Genomic DNA, 20,341 nt, shown 5'->3' on the forward strand with positions numbered 1-20,341 from the left:
GCGTTCAAAGTGCCATTAACCGTCAGTCACAACAGTGACTGGCAGACAGCAAAACTTATTGTCTAATGAATGCTTGTTTCTTACTTTAAGCATCTGTTCTGGTACGGGGGTGATATTAGCGGCTCTGTAGATCTGTTCGATGGAATTCCGCCCACGCCGCATCGGCCTCGCCAGCTCTACTGCTGACAACAGCAGCACAACTGCTGTACACGCTAGTATCAGTTTCATTGTGATGTTGGCGAGACTGGACCGAGAAATAACTGGAAAATATACACGAACTCTGGCTAAATATTACAGTGAAGTCATAATGGAGTCGCGTAAGGCGTTTGCGTTACGGTTTGACGAGTATTGAGTTTTGTACAAACTTAATTCGTGCGAACACAGATACGAACACGCACGAACATTCCAAGTCCTAAGAGAGTGCGCAGTGAGTAGAACTGTGTGTGTGTGCATGCGTGTGCGTGTGTGTGTGTGTGTGTGTGTATGTATGTAGTAGTGTGTGTGTGTCTCCCATAGTACTTAGAAGGTCTGGATTGTCCGTACGTATTCGCACGAGTCAAGTTCGTACTAAAATGCGTCTAAAGTGTGGCTAGCCTTTCTGTCAGTCAGTTTGTTTCATAGGCGTAAAATTTCATCTTACTGTTAATAGTATTAAAAAATTCATTTGGCATATCGTGTGTATATGACTTTTTATTTCATTACGCGCCACGCGAATTAGCAATTTGCGGAACTTAGATCTCTGCTCACTTGTACTCTTCTCATTCTGAGAAGAGATGCGTGCTCAGTTAGACGGCGATGGGTCAATCATGATGATGATGATATATTATATACAACTTTAGTTTGGATAGGAACTTTAGAAACACGACGTGTCGAATATTTTTTTCATAAAAATATATATATAAAACTTCAAAAATATGTAATGAAAAACGAAGTTATAAGCTTGTGTTGAGTCTTTGTCCTAGAAAAACATGGTCACCCCAAGCGAGCAGCTGTGAGCGAACGGGACGGCTGCCGGCAATCGTGGGCACTCCCGCTTGCGCGGCTCGAATCAGCTGGTGCATGCGGTCATTCAACTAGGTGTTCAAACTTGCAGGATCATAAAATATTTTTTGGTCAAAATATAACCCGTAGTAAAAATGATTGCAATCGTTCTGAACAAACTACTTTCAGGTTTTGCGTATACTTAAACTAACGTTGTATTTATATTACATTTTATTTACGAACCTATTTCAACAAACACTCACCTTCAATTCTTCCTTGTGTATCAGAGTTTAGGTGAGTTCACTAATTTTATATCTATTTACCTATTATAGATTATGCAAATAGTTACCTTTTTTCTAACTATCGCAAATAGACGAAAACACATACCTACTCAACTTTATCTAAATTGTTTTATAATACCAATAAATTAAAGCTTAACCTACAAGGTCAGGGCCAAAGATATACAACTAGATACGCAAAACTCGTACACTCGTATTCAACCTCAAAGTCGAGTCAAATTATACGCGTAAACTCCTCGCGCGCCATTTTTACTTTTTAGTGTCAAAGGAGAAGGGTCACGCTCATAGAAAAAAAACCCAGACCCGACAGAAACGATACATATCTCATTTTTTTTGTTACTTTTTATGTAGTTCAATTATATATATTTTTTATTTGAAATCAATGGCTAACACCAAAATATTGCCTTATGTTTTTGTTCAGGCGTTACACAAAAAAAAAATACAAAATGCCTGTTTATCTATAAAATTCGTAAACGTATGTAACTGTCGGGTCTGGGTCACAGATGACCCTTCTTCTTTCATGTCAAAAGTACGATTTTAGACCTTATTTTAAAGTTTAACCGTACTTGACATGATCGTTGACCCATAGAGTTAAAATGGCGCGTGAGGGGTCCTTTTTAGGGTTCCGTACCTTTGATGTCTGTCTGTCTATCCGTCTGTCCGTCGTGTCTGTTAAGAAAACCTATAGGGTACTTCCCGTTGACCTAGAATCATGAAACTTGGTATGTAGGTAGGTAGCACAAGTTAAGGAATAAATCCGAAAACCGTGAATTTGTGGTTACATCACAAAAAAATGTGTTCATGAACAAAAATTAGTATTTTCAATTTTCAAAGTAAGATTATACCAAGTGGGGTATCATATGAAAGGGCTTTACCTGTCCATTCTGAAACAGATTTTTATTCATTATAATGCATTACAGTTTTTGATATATCGTAAAAAATGTCGAAAAAATATAACTGTAGTGCAGAACCTTCGGTGCGCGAGTCTGACTCGCACTTGGCCTGTTGGATTTATATTATGTATTCAATTGAATTCGTACGCTTAGCGTAGCGTGTAGAGGTACAAACTTTGCAGATATCTTATTTTTAAATGGCGCGAAAATATCTCAGCCAATCAAAGCACGCGTCCGTCCGCTATTGGTTGTTGCCTACGCGCCATGTTTTGTACGTGCAAATTATGAGCGAGATAGCACGAGTCCCTGTTCTTCTTGTTTAAAATCTTAACGTCAAGCAATAAGGTTTGTCTTTCATTTGTGTATACCAGTGGCCCTACCGCGGTTGTTTGACAGCTACAATGTCACGATCGCAATCATCTCCGATTGGTTAATGCTCGCTCACTATTGGCCACAATGCATTGTTGCAACAAGAATCGCACAAATTCAGCCAATCAGAACAATTGAGATTGTAATAATGATTGATGCAGGTTTTAGACAATCGCCCTACCGGTTTTAGTCGGCGTTAGGTTGCGCCATACTGTACCATAATGCCTTGTGGTTGAATACCCCGAAAGCCACTAAATTATATTCATCTGTGTGGTCGTTCTGTGTTTACCACAATGCGTCATGGGCATTTTTGAGGCCAATATATCAGTTAATAAATAATTGATAGGAATAATCTATAGTTAATAAATAATTGATAGGTTCGAGGAAAAAAATTAGAATAAGTACCTAACTGAATTTTCATGTAAATTTATTTTATTCGATTGTTTTAATTGTTTCATGCCTGCCTAGATACTAGCGCAATTCATTCATACTGTTTATCGTTTGAATAATTAAATATACCTACAATTGTAATTGTTTTATCTTTTGTACAATAAAACTCTAACTGGACGATTGATTTCTGTACATGAAATGAATTTTGAAAAACTCGTAGGTTTTAGTATTGATGCGACATTTATAAAGCCCAAAACTGATGTACCTACTTACAGATTTGTTTTTTATATAATATCTGCGTGATTTCTTATCTTGCGTTATCTGTGAGATTTTAAAAATCACGTGGGAGCTCTTTGATTTTCTGGGATAAATAGTAATCAAAATCAAAGTCTCCACAGGAATTTCGGAAACTTAAATTCACATGGACGAAATATGGGCATCATCTAGTCTATAATATAAAAATGAATCACTAAATGTGTTGCTCATCCCAAATCTCGAGAAAAGCTGAACGGATTTCGCTAATTCTTTTTTTATAATATTCCTTGAAGCACGATGATGGTTCTTACGGAGAGAAAAATTTAAAAAATTTGAATCGACTGTTAGGCGGAACGAAGTTCGCCAGGGCAGCTCGTTATAAATATAAATAAACTTCATGACGTTTTTGTAAATTATAATTCTTTAGATAATCGAAAAAATACAAAAAATTAACTACCGTTTCCGTTTAAAACTAAAAATCTTTATTGATAAACCTCGCTTACAATACCCGGCAGGAAATATTGTATGTATATCGACCTTTCAAAAAAAATTAGCGGTTTCGTAGAGCGTTGTCTCTGTTGTTGAGACCGACAAAACGTCACTTAGGTATGAGTGACAGAAACTACGCTCTACGAAGCCGAAATCCCTTTCTAACGGCGGTTATCTGATCCGATTCTGTGAAAATACGTTCCTTTTTTTTTGTATAGTTGCTTATGACATATAATTATGTAGATTATGTAGATAATCGCTGGTATTCTCACGGATCACGGATAGAACTCGGATGACGGAAGTGCAGTGCGTAATCGCCGTAAAGGTCAATCTTCTATAATATAACAATGAATCACTAAATGTGTTGCTCATCCCAAATCTCGAGAACAGCTGAACCGATTTCGCTAATTCTTTTTTATAATATTCCTTGAAGTACGAGGATGGTTCTTATGGAAAGAAAATTTTAAAAAATTGTAAGTATTAAAAAAAAATAACGAATTCGCCTACGAACTTCGCCGTACGAAATTCGCCGGGTCAGCTTGTGCACAATATTTTCAGCTAGCTACTATAAATAAAGAGGGAAATCTCAGAAATCAATCTTCAGATGCGGGTAGAGGATAGCGCGAAACGAAGTAGGTTCCGCTCGGACTGGAGAGGTCGTAGGTTGCCACAAACTCCTCAAACGGGAAGCGCAGACGGTCGATTTGGTAGCTGTAAACACGAATCAAGGTTAGAACGCATTCGGGTTTTTAGATCCCACTGTTATTTTTAGGGTTCCATACATCAAAAGTGTTAGGCCATTGTTCGCTACGTTTGCCACAATTTGCGGATTTCACACACCTTTGAGATCATTATGAATCATTATCACTCTCAGGCGTGCAGGTTTCCTCACGATGTTTTCGTTCACCGTTAAAGCAAGTGTTTTTAAGCAAGCAAGTGTAATTAATTCCCGAAAAGGTCCCGGGATTGAACCCCCGGCCTCCAGAATAGAAGGCTGACGTCTTGACCACCAGGCTTATAGTAGCATCCTTTTTGATTCATCATCATCATCATAATCAACAACAACAACAACCGATAGACGTCCACTGCTAGACATAGGTCTATTGTAGGGACTTCTAAACGCCACGGTCTTGCACCATTTGTACCCAGCGGCTCCCTGCAAGTCGTCTGATGCCTTCCAGCACGTTGAGACCCCAACATCTATCGGTTTTCCTAACTATGTGCCCCGCCCATTGCCACTTCAGCTTTGCAATACGTTGAGCTATGTCGTTTACTCTAGTTCTCCTACGGATCTCCTCATTTCTGGTTTGATTACGTAGAGAAACTCCGAGCATAGCTCTCTCTATCGCCTTCTGAGTGACTCTGAGTTTTCTTATGAAGCACATAGTTAGCGACTATGTCTCGAATCCATATGTCATCACTCATGAATGATACTTATTGATTATCTTCGTGGAAATAATTTAAGACTACTAAGGTCTACGGACCAAATTGCGACACCTAAACTGGGTATCCATAATCCTACTTTGTACATAATATGTAGTTCATGGAAATGCAATAAATTGAAATTGAAGATCCGCTTACCTGATAAGTGTCTCGTTAGTGGTATCAATAATCCCAGGTTGTTTGTAAAGGTACAAAGCGTAATTATTTAGCCCACTGCCAGGGCTAGGGCTCGGTCCAAGCCAAGTCGCTATTGCGTCAGAGTCCGCTATTATTCTGCTATTTACGTTGACATACAACGCTAATAGGGCCGGACTTAAAGAAGATAGTGAGTACTCGCTGTCTGCAAAACAAAATGTCGTATGAATCATGGCTTTTTTTTGTTTTCATCTAAACATTACGTAGCGTTCCCACTCTGTCGTGACGATAAATAGTCGTGCAGTCGTCCACGATTCTTTTCTGATAACGATACAACAATAATTATAACGGTGACGACATAGGTACGGTGACGCGCGAGAGCACTCATGACCCACATAACTGCATGTTAGACAGCATTTTTTTTTAAATAAAAATGGCGAGCATACGTGCAGGCGGGTCACCTGATGTTAAGTGATTACCGCCGCCCATGAACATTTGCAGTACCAGAGGAACCACCTATGCGTTGCTGGCCTTTCAGGAATTTGTTGGTCCGCCCCTTGAATAACCCCATGTTGTAATCTAGTGGGAAGACCGCCGAAGATAGTAGATTCCACAGTTTGCATGTGCTTGCAAAAAAGGATCTGGCACAACGGGTGGTCGAAGTGCTCTAGACACCCTGGTGGTGAGGGTACAAACTTGTAGCAAACAATCGTTTGTTGCCTTGTTTGTTGCATTAATTTAACAACCTTTTACAGGTTAGCCCGCTTCCATCTTAAACTACTTACCTACATCATTATTTCCGCTACAGTGCGACAAGGCTCTTTTGGCGCGTGGCGAAAATCGGAACTAACGTTGCCATCAAGTGTCCCCTTTGTTCTTGTTTGAATAGTGCCTTTGTTCTCGAACAGCGCCCCCCTATCAATGTCATTCAAGTACCAAAAGAGCCTTGTCGCACTGTAGTAGACAGTTAAGTCAAGTCAGTGTGGCAGTCTAGGGCTTACTTTTAACCACGACTTTTAACTTAAATTAAAACAAAAAAAACTTTTATACATACTAAGTGCCAAAAACGTATAATAGCATCCGGGGTCTATGTCACATGTAATAGTGGGCGGATCAACTGCATCTTCAGGGGCTATTTCAATTCCTGGAGTTACTTCTATTTCTCCGATGGTTAACTGTCAATATTAAATTCTAATTTTAAGGCGGCCGGAGCGGCGGCTACTAAGGCAGAAAGGGCCAAGAGGCGCAAATATTAGAATATAGAAAATAGTTTCATATTTGTGCCTTTTGGGGTGGAGACCATGGGTTCGTGGGGCGAGGATGCTAGATCCTTTTTTAAGGACCTTTCATCCCGTCTCGCGGAATCCACGGGGGACGGAGGGCTGGCAGTTACCTCGGTCAGCATATTAGTCTGGCCATTCAACGAGGTAACGCTGCCAGCGTTCTGGGCACCCTGCCTCGTTGCGGTGGTTTAGATGATATTTTCGATTTGTAATTTTTATGTTCTAGAATAAGTTTGGTATTTTTGTTTTTTGTAATTTAATAATATATTATATAATATAAAGGAATTCTAATTATGTTTTAATAATAGTCGCATAGTGACATAATTATTTTATTCGTATAAATCTTTAATGTTAATAAAAAGCGGCCAAGTGCGAGTTAGACTCGCGCACCAAGGGTTCCGTACTACAGTCGCTTTTTTCGACATTTTGCACGATTAATCAACGTTATAGGTTTCTTGACAGACACTACAAACAGACAGACAGACACACAACGAAGTGATCCTATGAGGTTTCATTTTCGTTTTTAGGTACTTCTTCTTCTTCAAGTGCCATCTCCTACCGGAGGTTGGCAATCATTAAGGCTAACTGGATCTTGTTTACTGCTGCCCTAAACAGTGATCTTGTACTCATGTTAAACCACTGGCGAAGGTTCTTTAGCCAGGATATTCGTCTACGGCCAGGTCTACGTCTGCCTTTTATCTTGCCCTGTATTATAAGCTGCAGTAGATCGTATTTTGGGTTGCGCATAGGTACGGAACCCTAAAAATCATTAAAGCATTGTTCTCTTAACAATTGCCATATTGAGCTTAAAGCAAACTGTCAGATATACTATACAGACAGATATACCCGCGTTTACGCCTGTTTTCTCGACCTAAGGCGTTTGACCTGGTGAATTACGATATATCCTGTGGCAAAAATAAAAGGTACTGAAATTCTCGATAAAACTAACTGGATCTTTAAATGCCTGCACGCTTACAGCTGCACTCGGAGTCGCTAATCGTTACTTAAGATTTAGTTAAAACGAGACAGATTTATGTGAGAGATAGCTCTGCCTCTTTTTAACTATACTTAAGTAACGATTAAACGACTCTGAGTTCGGTCGTTAGTATAAGATTTTATGTCTCACCAACGTTGCTAGAATTCGAGAGTCGAAACACAATAACGTCAAAGTAAAATGCACCTAAACCGCCTGGACTTGAAGTCAAAAATTCAATGCCACTGATTTGCCGTTTCCGCTTGGAGCGCTAGCTGTAGATGTTTAGACAAACTGGAACTTTAAAACAAGGCAGTTAAGATCCAGTTTACTATAACGCGGAAGTGTTTTGAATACTATCAACGTTGGTGAGACATAAAATCTCGTACTAAGCGTACTGATGCTGGGTGGGATGCTTGTTTCTTACTTGGAGTAGCCGTTCTGGTACAGGTAAATTAGCAGCTCTGTAAATCTGAGCCATGGAACTCTTCCTACGCCGCATGGGTCTAGCCAGCTCTACCGGTGACAACAGCAAAATCAATGCTGTACACGTTAGTATTAATTTCATTGTGGTGTTGCAGGAATGGACCGAGAAGTAACTGAAAAACGTACACGATATTTTATTTTTATTTTATTTTTATTTTTATTGAATGGTTTACTAGCGATTTTAACATAAAACTTAGTAACTATAATAAATACATAGATTTTTCTATCATGCACTACTATGTTAAATCATTTAAAAGTAAGCAAATTCCGTACAGATACCAGAGTTACAAAGGGGATAACAATTAAAGTAAATATTATACAGGATGTAATCAGGACGCTAGCGAAACCTTAGCGTTATTGTTATACTACCTAAACACGATCCAATACCAATAACCAATTGCCTCATTTTATAGTTTTAGTGATTTAGTATTTTTCAAACCCGCAATGTATAGCGTGCAAAACTCGGGTCAATGCCCCGCATTGACTCCGAATAGCCTACTTACGCAACGTTCGTTGACCTCTAGTATCAGTCAGATGTTTTACTCTTTGATTTTCCGGGATAAAAAGCCAGTGTCACTCTTCAGGTCTTTGACTATACTCATGCAAAAAATCACGTCGATTGCGACGTGATTGTAGGACAAACCAACAAACCAATAAACCGATACACTTTCGCATTACAATATGGGTAATGATAAGAGGGCTACGCTGTAGAGGGCTCGTAGAAAGCTACGCCGTAAAGAGCTACGCCATAGAATGTTAACAGCAAAGTATGTAATCGATGGCTCTACGCCAGTTAAAATAATTAATTTATATCTATGAAACTTTTTCAGCAACAAACACTTACCTTCAGCTCTTTCTTGGTTATAAGTATTCAATTGAATTCACATACATATTTTAAATAACTCCTTATCTACCTTTTGGAAATAATTAACTTTCTTTTTACTATCGCAATATGTAGAACGCACGTAAATTAATTTATCTTAGTTGTTTTTTTTATATGTAACATTAAAGTCAAATCAATGAGGTCGGTACATTATAATTATTATTGTTACATCATTTTCGTCTTTTATGCATATATACTAGCTTATGCTCATTCGCAACTAGACTACACAAATTTCAAATCCCTATATTATTATAGGGGTTGAATTTTCAAAAATCCCTTCTTAGCGGATGGCTACGTCATAATAGCTATCTGCATGCCAAATTTCAGCCCGATCCGTCCAGTAGTTTGAGCTGTGCGTTGATAGATCAGTCAGTCAGTCACTCAGTCACTTTTTTTATATACATATATACATATATACATATATACATATATAAAAAAGGTGACTGACTGACTGACTGACTGATCTATCAACGCACAGCTCAAACTACTGGACGGATCGGGCTGAAATTTGGCATGCAGATAGCTATTATGACGAAGCCGTCCGCTAAGAAGGGATTTTTGAAAATTCAACTCTGAAGAGGGTGAAATAGGGGTTTGAAATTTGTGTAGTCCACGCAGACGAAGTCGCGACCATAAGCTAGATCATACCTATATGACGTTTTTTCGGTCTCAACAATAGAGACAATCCGCTATCTCATTCTAAAGGTCGATGTACATTATTTTCTGCTGCGTACTGTAACTATGGTCAATGGAAGTTTAAGTATGTGTGTATGTATAAAGAAAATGAAATACAAAGTCTTTGAATGAACGATATAGTTTTATTAAGACCTAGGTTGCTAGAATTTTCAACTTGTAAAGGAGTCATGTTTGAAAAACACTGTTTTAAAGAAACCCTAACCCGTGGTGGGCTGGTTTTCGTTCAATGAGCGTTTCAGTTATTTTTGAGCCTAAAGGTGCTGATAAACTTGAGCATTCACTTGTAATGAGCATTCTTGCGAATGCTCATTCACACAAAAATACGAGAACATTTTAGCGAGCATTCTATCGAGCGTTCTGGCGAGCATTCTAGCGAGCACACGCGACCGTCAAGTCTGACATTTTCATGAAGAATAGTCGAGCATTCGCTAGAATGCTCAAAATGTTCGTAGCAATATTTGGCTCTATGCTTGGCTCGGCTCGTTGTTCAGTTCGACAAAAATAAAAACGGCGAATGCTCGATGTTCTGTTACTAGTGAATGCTCAAGTTTATCAGCACCTTTACATATTTACATAATTATTGTTGTAAAAAACATGGTCTATTTAGATTAAAATTAAAAAATATCTATATTGTTTAATTGTTTTATTTGTTTCATGTCAAACAGGAATTATCTATGCGCAACACATTGTTAAGTGTTTGGATAATTAAATAAGTATATGTACTTAATTATTTTATACTAGTTGACCCCGATCCGGTTTCGCACGGGTGGGCTTACCATAGACAAAATATATGAATATGTTATGTTACCTATATATTATAAAATTCTTTGTGAAATGTTCTGAATGATAATAATAATTCAAACCCCGACTTGAGTTGCACTGATAAGGTTAAGCCTGATCTGACCTGTTACTTATAACTTATAAGTCTATCACACACCTAGATCTAAGCTGAAACAATTCAAAGAATGTGATTTTTCAGGAGCTGAAAGTTAGTTTTTGTTAGGGAAGTTATGAAACTCATTTTTATTTCTATACAATATTATAAAGAGAAAAGATTTGATTGTTTTTTGTAATGGATGATCTCAAAAACAACTAAATTACCTATTTTAAAAATTATTTCACTATTAGAAAGCTACATTATCACCAAGTAACATAAGCTATATTTTATTTTCAAACAATTAGAGATTACACAACAATTACAATATCATATGAAAGGGATATACATGTATATTCTAAAAGAGATTTTTATTTATTTAATTTATTTTTATGCCAAATAGTTTTTGATTTATCGTAGTACCTACGGAACCCTCGATTCGCGGGTCTGAATCGCATTTGGCCGGTTTTTTTTTCTTTTCAGAGAAAAAACCGGCCAAGGTGCGATTCAGGGTCACGCAACGAGGGTTCCGTACCACAGTCATATTTTTTCGACATTTTGCACGATAATTCAAAAACTATGATGCATAAAAATAAATAAAAATCTGTTTTAGAATGAACAGGTGAAGACCTTTCATATGATTCTCCACTTGATATAGTTATCTTACTTCGAAAATAGAAAATACTAATTATTATTTCATGACCACAATTTAATTTTTTTTGTGTGATGTAACCACAAATTCACGATTTTCAGAATTTTCCCCAAATGTCTGTTATAAGACCTACCTACCTATCAAATTTCATGATTCCATTAAATATTTATATTATATAAATTATTCCTTAGGAACCATTAAATATCTAATGTTTCCTAAGGAATAATTTATATTTCGTTAAATAATATAATCTAATATAATCTAAATAATAAAATCCACTTCCGCTGTTAGTTTTAAGTTTGGTAACCATTATAAATTATCAATTTAACTAAAAAAGTACGCCAATTTACGTCAAACGTTTATGACGTCACATCTACGTATTTCGTACAAGCACCCATACTTTGACATTTGATAAAAAGTCGCTGATTTGACTAGTAGTCATCATCCCTATCATATTCATATAGTTCTCAACCTCAACTTGTACCTGAGTTACCAAAAGTCACATAAACCAGTTTATTCTTTTTATCCGTTAGGTAAAGTTACTTTATTCAGCAGTTACAAAAAAAGTGCAAGAGTCCCCACGTAAATTTTAAACGCCTATATTCACATGGATATAGTTTGGGAATCAACTTATAATAAATATCAAATAAAAATAAATTTAATGATGTTTTGGAAATTTATATTTGGCGATCCAGATAAATAATAAAATACAGAAAAATTAATAACCGTTTCCGATTAAAACTAAATAAAATCTTTATTAAAACTCGCTTCAATTGAGAGAAATCTCAAAAATCAATCTATACAATAGCCAGGGGGTAGTGGGTACTGTGACTTGTAGAAGGTTCCGGCGATCGGGCCAGAGAGGTCAAAGGCCTCCACGAAGTCATCAAGCGAGAAGGCCAGACGGATAGATTCATATCTGTAAGCAGAAATCAAGATTAGGGCTACGACGTTTTAAGTGATTTTACATCTTAAGGTTATACACTTTCACACGTTTTAATTTATTACGCTGAAATTCAATAAAAAAATTACTTAATAATGCTATAAGCTGTCCAAGATTTTCTAAAATTACTTTACAGTAATCAAAAATATAATTTCGTCCGTCTGTCTGTAAATGGCATGTATCTCGTGAAATCTAATAGGTAGAGAGTTCAAATTTTGTCGGCACAACATGTCTTCTTCTACCGCTCACTGCTGTCATCCGTCAACGTATTATCGCTATATCAATAAAATAATTTAAATTGGCCGCGATAAGAATTTAGAAAAATGGTATTTCTTCTACGATAGTACAGGGCGACAAGGCTATATTTGTGCGTGGCGAAAATCGGAACTGACGTTGCCGTCAAGTGTCCCCTTTGTTCTTGTTCATAGTATGAGTCTTGTTTGAATATTCTAAGCCTTTGTTCTCCAACAGCGCCCCCCTGTCAATGTCATTGAAGTGCCAAGAGAGCCTTGTCGCACTGTACGGATCATGATCGATTCATTTTATTTATGATGGGCTTACCTGAGGAGTGCCTCATCAGTGGTATTAAGCATCCCATTTTGTTTATAAACGTACAGAAGGTAACGGTTTAGCCCACTGCAAGGGTAAGGATTGGGCCCCGACCAAGCCGCTATTTCACTAGAATCCTCTGACATATAATCTGAGGTACCACAAATGTTGACATACAACACTTCTAGGGATGCACTTAGAATAGGATTAAGTTCACAATCTGCAGAAGGATAGTCGGGATCTGTAAAGAATAACGTTAGCCTTTACAACTCCTACATCGGGAAACGCGTCTGAATTCTTTGTTTTAACAAAGCTTTTTTTATCGATTACTAGCTTATGCTAGAGACTTCGTGCGCGTGGACTACACAAATTTCAAACCCCTATTTCACCCCCTTAGGGGTTGAATTTTCAAAAATCCTTTCTTAGCGGTGCCTACGTCATAATAGCTATCTGCATGCCAAATTTCAGCCCGATCCGTCCCGTCGTTTGAGCTGTGCGTTGATAGATCAGATCAGTCAGTAAGTCAGTCACCTTTTCCTTTCATATATTTAGACACGTTAGCCCTTGACTGCGACTTTGCCCGGTGGCAAGTGATGATGCTGACTTGGGTAATGCAGTTTTATTAAACCCATACCCCTTATAAATCAGTTTCAACGCGGCATCGTACCGGAACACTATATCGCTTGGCTGCTGCTATAGCTATGTGCTGCTTTACCATAGTAACTAGCCACGGCCGAAACTTCTCACCAGACTAGACTAGAGACAATTTAGAAAATATAAGTTTCCAAATTGCTCATTTTTGAGAAACTGAGCAATGATGATATCTGGGTTGGAGCGCGCTTGCGTAAAAGATACCGGTATACAGGCAACTTTGCGCCGATGCATATGTCCCAAACTATGAAGTTTTCGTAGTAGGTAAATGTTGTTTTGGTGTTAACTTTCTACATATTATTATTTTACTTTTAAAGAGAACTGTCACTAGTTAACTGTCTTAGTTAAAAAAAAATCGGCCAAGTCCGAGTCAGGCTCGCGCAACGAGGGTTCCGTACTAGAGTCGTATTTTTTCGACATTTTACACGATAATTCAAAAACTGTGAGGCATAAAAATAAATAAAAATATGTTTTAGAATGCACAGGCGAAGACCTTTCATATGATACCCCACTTGCTATAGTTATCTTACTTCGAAAATTGAAAATCCTAATTATTAGTCCATGACCACAATTTAATTTTTTTTGTGTGATGTAACCAGAAATTCACGGTTTTCAGAGATTTCCCCGAATGTCAGCTATAAGACCTACCTACCTGCTAAATTTCATGATTCTAGGTCAACGGGAAGTACCCTGTAGATTTCTTGACAGACCGACAGACAGACAACAAAGTGATCCTATAAGGGTTCAGTTTTTCCTTTTGAGGTACGGAACCCTAAAAACACGTACTTAGCCCCACAAACGTGTAACAGCAGCCGGGGTCAAAGTCAAATTCAATAGTGGGCGGCTCGATAGCAGCTTCAGGGGGTATTTCCATTCCTGGGGCTATTTCTAGATCTCCGAAGTTTACCTGTGAATGATAATAAAAAATTATCGCTCATATTATAAACTATAGCATATAGATATATATCCATACTTCCATATTTATCTTCTAAATATTATATGAAAGGAAAATGTGACTGACTGACTGACTGAGATTGGCTGATCTATCAACTCACAGCGCAAGCTACTGAACGAATCGGGCTGAAATTTGGCATGCAGATAGCTATTGTGACGCAAGCATCCGCTTAGAAAGGATTTTTGAAAACACAACCCCTAAAGGGGTGAATTTGGGGTTTGAAATTTGTGTAGTCCACGCGGACGAAGTCGCGAGCATAAGCTAGTTAGTACTATAAATGCGAATGTGTGTCTGTCTGTTTGTTAGCTTTTCATGGCCCAACAGTTTAACTGATTTAGATGAAATTGGGTACAGTAATTGCTTGCATAAGGACATAGGCTACTTTTTATCCCGGAAAATGAAAGAGTTCCCGCGGGATTAAAAAACCTATACCCACACGGATGAAGTCAAGGATATCATCTAGTCTCTATAAATAAAAATGAATCGCTAAATGTGTTGCTGATCGCAAATTTCGAGAACAGCTGAACCGATTTCGCTAATTCTTTTTTTATAATATCCCTTGAAGTACGAGGATGGTTCTTACGAAGAGAAAAATTTAAAAAATTGCCTGAAAAATAATCGACTGTTAGGCGGTACGAAGTTCGCCGAGGCAGCTAGTAATAAAATAAATGGAGAAAACCTATTGACGCCTGTTTCTTACTTCAAGTATTTGCGGTGGTACGGGGGTGACATTGTCGGCTCGGTAGATGTCACGAATGTAATTCCTCCTACGATACGTTGGTCTCGCCAGCTCTACTGCTGACGACAGCAGCACCACTGCTGTACACGCTAGTACCAGTTTCATTGTGATGTTGCCAAGACTGGACCGAAGAACAGCTGAAAAAAGCACAGGATATCTATAGATCTAAATATACATTGACACGCCTTAAATAAATATCTTCACTCGGCTGAACTACAAATTAAATTAATTATAAAGTGTTTTTTATTACTAACTACTTCCTACTAACCATTAATTTTAAGTTTGTTTGTACCTTAGGCACAAGATGAATAAACTAGTTTTCTTTCTTTCTTTCAAATTATTTTTGAATGGTTTTATTTAGCTTGCCTTGTTTGTATCTTATGGGGGTCACCGGTCGGTGTGTTGACCGATTCATTTCAAATTAACTGATCTATCAACGCACAGCTACTTAACGGATCACGCTGAAACTTGGCATGAAGATAGCTATTATAACGTAGAAATCCGCCAAGAAAGGGTTTTTGATAAGTCAACCCCGCAGGGGGTAAAATAAGGGTTTGAAAGTATAGTCCACGCGGAAGAAGTCGCAAGCATAGGCTAGTTTATTTATATTTATAGAAAGAAAGTGACTAACTGACATACTGTGGCTAATTCCCTTGTACACAACCTCTAATCTAAACTAAAAAGGCACGTCTAAATCTATTGCTATCCCTTTCATAATGTTGCTTGCGGAAAAGGATAGCACTAGCTTTAGACCTGTTAATTTAGTTTAGTTAAGTGATTGTGTACAAGAGAATCCGCCCCAATATCAATGTAAAGTGCTGGGTCTAAATTCTAGAAACTGGGATTTTGCATGTTGTACTTTTTTTTTAATCTGACATTTTGTAAGGGGCTTTTACAGATAATCTGTATGCCAGCCCCATCGTTACAAACTAAATTAAAATCAAACTACATAATTAAAGCTAAGACTATAAATATCAATTTGAGAGAATCACTAACAAATTTATACACTTTCATTGCCGACATGCTCGAAGGTTTGTTCAAAATACAGTTAAAAATACCAATACATGTTGTACTTAAAATGGGTAATGAGTATTTTCCCTCTACGCCGCCGTAGACCGCTGCTAAAACCGTAGTAATTTTATTTTATCTTTGGCTCTACGCCAATGGTATAATGTATTATAATAATTACGAAACTGTATCAAAAACAAACACTCACCTTCAGTTCTTCTTTAATTATAAAAATTGAGTTCAGTTCACACTTTTATAACTTCTTATCTAGCTTATGCAAATAATTAACTTTCTTCTGTAATTAGCGCATGCTATAGAAAACATGTTAATTAATTTATCTAAATGGTTTATTTTATATAAAATAAAGTTAAATAAGTAGGTATACTATGTTGTCCTAATAACTTATTGTTATTAGTTATTATTATTGTACTTTATCTTCTTTTTAGGGTTCCGCACCTCAAAAGGAATAATAAATTTTGTTAAAAATATAAAATTAAATTAAATAAATGTTAATAATTTAGTCTTGGATCTTCCCAAGTAGAAATTCATTATAACAATAGGAAGACTCGTTGACAAGCCAGCTTTATATTTTCCTTTTAAAATGATTAATGTTTTGCACATTTTTAGGGTTCCGTACCTCAAAAGGAAAAACGGAACCCTTATAGGATCACTTTGTTGTCTGTCTGTCTGTCGGTATGTCAAGAAACTTACAGGGTACTTCCCGTTGACCTAGAAATATATAGAATCATGAAATTTGGCAGGTAGGTAGGGTCTTATAGCTGACATTAGAGGAAAAATCTAAAAACCGTAAATTTGTGGTTACATCACACAAAAAATACTTAAATTGTGGTCATAAACTAATAATTAGTATTTTCAATTTTTGAAGTAAATATCAAGTGGGATACCATATGAAAGGGCTTCACCTGAGCATACTAAAACAGATTTTTATTTATTTTTATGCACCATAGTTTTTGAATTATCGTGCAAAATGTCGATGCATCTTTAGTGGTGGGGTTATTTAGCGCCATCTATGAAAATTTTATCGAACGTTGCCCTGAAACTTCCTCATTCCATGAACCTAAATTATTAAAAATAAGTTTCAATACGTTTGTGAAAGTTATAATTGCCTATCTAGGTAACTAATAAAATACAGAAAAGTTAATTTTACCGTTTCCGATTAAAAATAAATAAAATCTTTATTGAAACTCGCTTAAGTTAAGGGAAATCTCAAAAATCAATCTATACAATAGCCAGGGGGTAGAGGGTACTGTGAACCGTAGAAGGTTCCGGCGATCGGGCCGGAGAGGTCGAACGCCTCCACGAAGTCATCAAGCGAGAAGCCAAGAGGGATGGATTCATATCTGTAAGCAGAAATCAAGGTTAGGACTACGACGTTTTAAGTGATTGAGATCTTAGGGTTAGGTATTTACCCTAAGATTTCACACGCTTTAACTTATTTTTACCACTCTTAAGGGGGATTTTCCAAAATAACTTGAATAAGTTTTTATTATTATAAAGTTGTCTGTAACTTCAAAAATGTAGGACTTACATAATATTATAAACTTCCATCCCCATTTCACCCTCTTAGGGAGGATGTTCTGAAAACCGTTTCTTACCTGACAGCTACGTCTCATAAAGAACCTACTTTCCAAATTTCAAGTTAATAATAACAATGATTAAAACTTTCCCATTCAAACTTTCATCTCCTATTTTACCACCCTTAAGGGGGAATTTCCAGAATAACTTATACGGATTTTTATTATTCAAAGCTGTAACCTAAATACCGATTTTTACGTCTCTAACTTTAAAAAAATAGTACTTTCACATGTGGTTTTTTTTTAAATCGTTTCTTAGCTGACAGCTAAGTATCACCCTTTTTAACGCTGGGAAATGTGTTTACGCATCGAAAACGGGGGGGGTACGTGGGACTCGCTGGCCGAGAGGCGGCCGGAATACTCACCAAAACTCAGCGGCACTGCAGCGTGTTGCTTAGTGACTGCAATCAACAGCGACCCATTCAGCGAATATACCTACAGATAGGCTTACCTGAGGAGTGCCTCATCAGTGGTATTAAGCATGCCACGTTGTTTATAAACGTACAGAAGGTAACGGTTTAACCCACTGCAAGGAAAAGGATTCGGTCCAGTCCAAGCCGCTATTTCACTAGAATCCTCTAACATAATATCACCGTCTGAGGTACCATAAAGGTTGACATACAACCCATCTAGGTCTGCACTTAGAATAGGATTAAGATCAGAATCTGGAGCAGGAAAGTCTGGATCTGTAAGAAATAACGTAAGTCTTTAAAACTTCGGGAAGTTTGATGAATTCGCCCTATCTGTATAATTTTTTTTCCTACCATATAAAATGGCAGCTTTATTACTACTACCATCTAGCCTAAGGGCTAGTAAGTAATATTATTCTAGCTTAAACTTCTACTTATGATTAATTTTTAAATCTAATTTACAGTCCAATAACTGTCCTTAGTTTATTCTTACACGTACTTACAGTTCACTATGTTCTTGTGACCTAGAAAAATAAAGTAGCACAAGCACTATTACACAAACGCTGCACTTATGTACTTTTTAACACTAATTCGAACGGCTTGGTTCTTTTGAGCCTCCTTTTGATATCCATGTTATCTAGAAGCTTCACAGCCTCCAAATTAACATGATGATAACTATCTGTATATAGCTTTTTTTTTATCGATTTTAACTGTCTTTCATGATCTAGAATCATGAAATTTGGCAGGTAGGTAGGTGTTATTTGTATAATCATATGAAAGGACTTTATCTGTATACATTCTAAAACCGATTTTTATTTATTTTTATACATAATAGTTTTCGATTTATCGTGCAAAATGTTGAACCCCCCCCCAATAAACTTCTACAAACAATGTTAGTTTTGCGGTTTAGTAACAAAAGTGATACGTATACCGTTTACTTCTTCTGTAGTACTGAACACTCGGTGCGCGAGTCTGACTCGCACTTTGCCGGTTTATACCCATACTCGATAGTAACTAGCCACGGCTGAAACTTCTCATCAGACTAGACCAGACAATTTAGAAAATATAAATTCCCAAATTGCTCATGCCTGGGAAACAGAACAATGATGAGGTTGGAGTGCGCTTGCCTAGAAGATACCGAAAGACTTCGCGCCGATGTTCCAAATTTTGAAGTTTTCATAGTTGGTAAATGTTATGTTTTATTTTCTACTATTATATCATCATCATCATCAACCGATAGACGTCCACTGCTGGACATAGGGACTTGTAGGAACTTCCACACGCCATGGTCTTGCGCCGCCTGAATCCAGCGGCTCCCCGCGACTCGTCTGATTTAGTCCGTTAACCTAGTGGGGGGTCTTCCAATATAAATATATTTTACTTTTATTAGGTGAACAGCGGGGCTGATTCTCTTGTACACAATCTCTAAACTAAACTTTAATGACACGTCTAAATCTATTGCTATCCCTGTCATAATGTTGATTGCGGAAAAGGATAGCACTAGATTTAGACCTGTTAATTTAGTTTAGTTTAGAGATTGTGTACAAAAATCTGCCCCAATCACGGGCTAACTTGTATTTAAATTTAAAAATAATAATTTATCACATACTAAACGCTACAAATGTGTAATAGCAGCCGGGGTGAAAGTCAAATCCAATAGTGGGCGGCTCGATTGCAGCTTCAGGGGGTATTTCCATTCCAGGGGCTATTTCTAGATGTTTGAAGTATACCTGAAATGATAATTAAAAAATATCGGAATGATAATTAAAAAATATCGCTCCTATTATAAACTATAGATATAGGAATATGGCAATCAGTACCCTTATTATAAATGCGAAAGTGTGTTTGTTTGTTGGTTTGTCCTTCAATCACGTCGCAACGGTACAACGGATTGACGTGATTTTTTGCATGGGTATAGGTAAAACCCTGGAGAGTGACATAGGCTACTTTTAATCCCGGAAAATCAAAGAGTTCCCAAGGGATTTTAAAAAAACTAAAACCACGCATACGAAGTCGTGGGCAATGGGCATCAGCTAGTAATAAAATAAATGAGAAAACCCCATTGACGCCTGTTTCTTACTTCAAGTATCTGCTGTGGTACTGGGGTGATATTGGAGGCTCTGTAGATCTGGCCGATGGAATTTCTCCTACGATACGTTGGTCTCGCCAGCTCTACTGCTGACGATAGCAGAATCACTGCTGTACACGCTAGTATCAGTTTCATTGTGATGTTGCCAAGGCTGGACCGAGAAATAACTGAAAAATGTATTTAGATATGTAGGCCTCCCAAATAGGATGCGAACGATTTAACTACTAGGATATGGCTGGCTGTTTTTAATGGTTTTGTAGATAGAGGGCTTGAGTAATTATGAACTAGCTACATATAATGA

General features: G+C 37.3%; 3 protein-coding genes across 3 annotated transcripts; all 3 read right to left on the minus strand.

The window, feature by feature from the left end:
• Positions 1-3,736: 3,736 nt before the first annotated feature.
• LOC138403761 (protein D1-like) lies at positions 3,737-15,194 on the minus strand. The gene is made up of 5 exons (XM_069505544.1): positions 14,996-15,194; positions 7,938-8,024; positions 6,309-6,429; positions 5,258-5,459; positions 3,737-4,387 (listed from the first exon to the last, which is right to left on the minus strand). Exons 1-5 carry the CDS (start codon positions 15,041-15,043, stop codon positions 4,270-4,272), a joined length of 576 nt encoding a protein of 191 aa, XP_069361645.1. The 5' UTR covers positions 15,044-15,194; the 3' UTR covers positions 3,737-4,269.
• Positions 11,894-14,118, minus strand: LOC138403751 (protein D2-like). The gene is made up of 3 exons (XM_069505530.1): positions 14,031-14,118; positions 12,606-12,834; positions 11,894-12,020 (listed from the first exon to the last, which is right to left on the minus strand). The coding sequence occupies exons 1-3, from the start codon at positions 14,116-14,118 to the stop codon at positions 11,894-11,896; spliced, it is 444 nt and encodes a 147-aa protein (XP_069361631.1).
• Positions 15,195-17,180: 1,986 nt separating the features above from the next.
• Positions 17,181-20,175, minus strand: LOC138403762 (protein D2-like). The gene is made up of 4 exons (XM_069505546.1): positions 20,032-20,175; positions 19,561-19,681; positions 17,993-18,227; positions 17,181-17,307 (listed from the first exon to the last, which is right to left on the minus strand). Exons 1-4 carry the CDS (start codon positions 20,173-20,175, stop codon positions 17,181-17,183), a joined length of 627 nt encoding a protein of 208 aa, XP_069361647.1.
• Between the last annotated feature and the right edge of the window lie 166 nt (positions 20,176-20,341).

The sequence above is a fragment of the Maniola hyperantus genome, chromosome 20, assembly GCF_902806685.2.
Source record: "Maniola hyperantus chromosome 20, iAphHyp1.2, whole genome shotgun sequence".
Classification (NCBI taxonomy): Eukaryota; Metazoa; Arthropoda; class Insecta; order Lepidoptera; family Nymphalidae; genus Maniola; species Maniola hyperantus.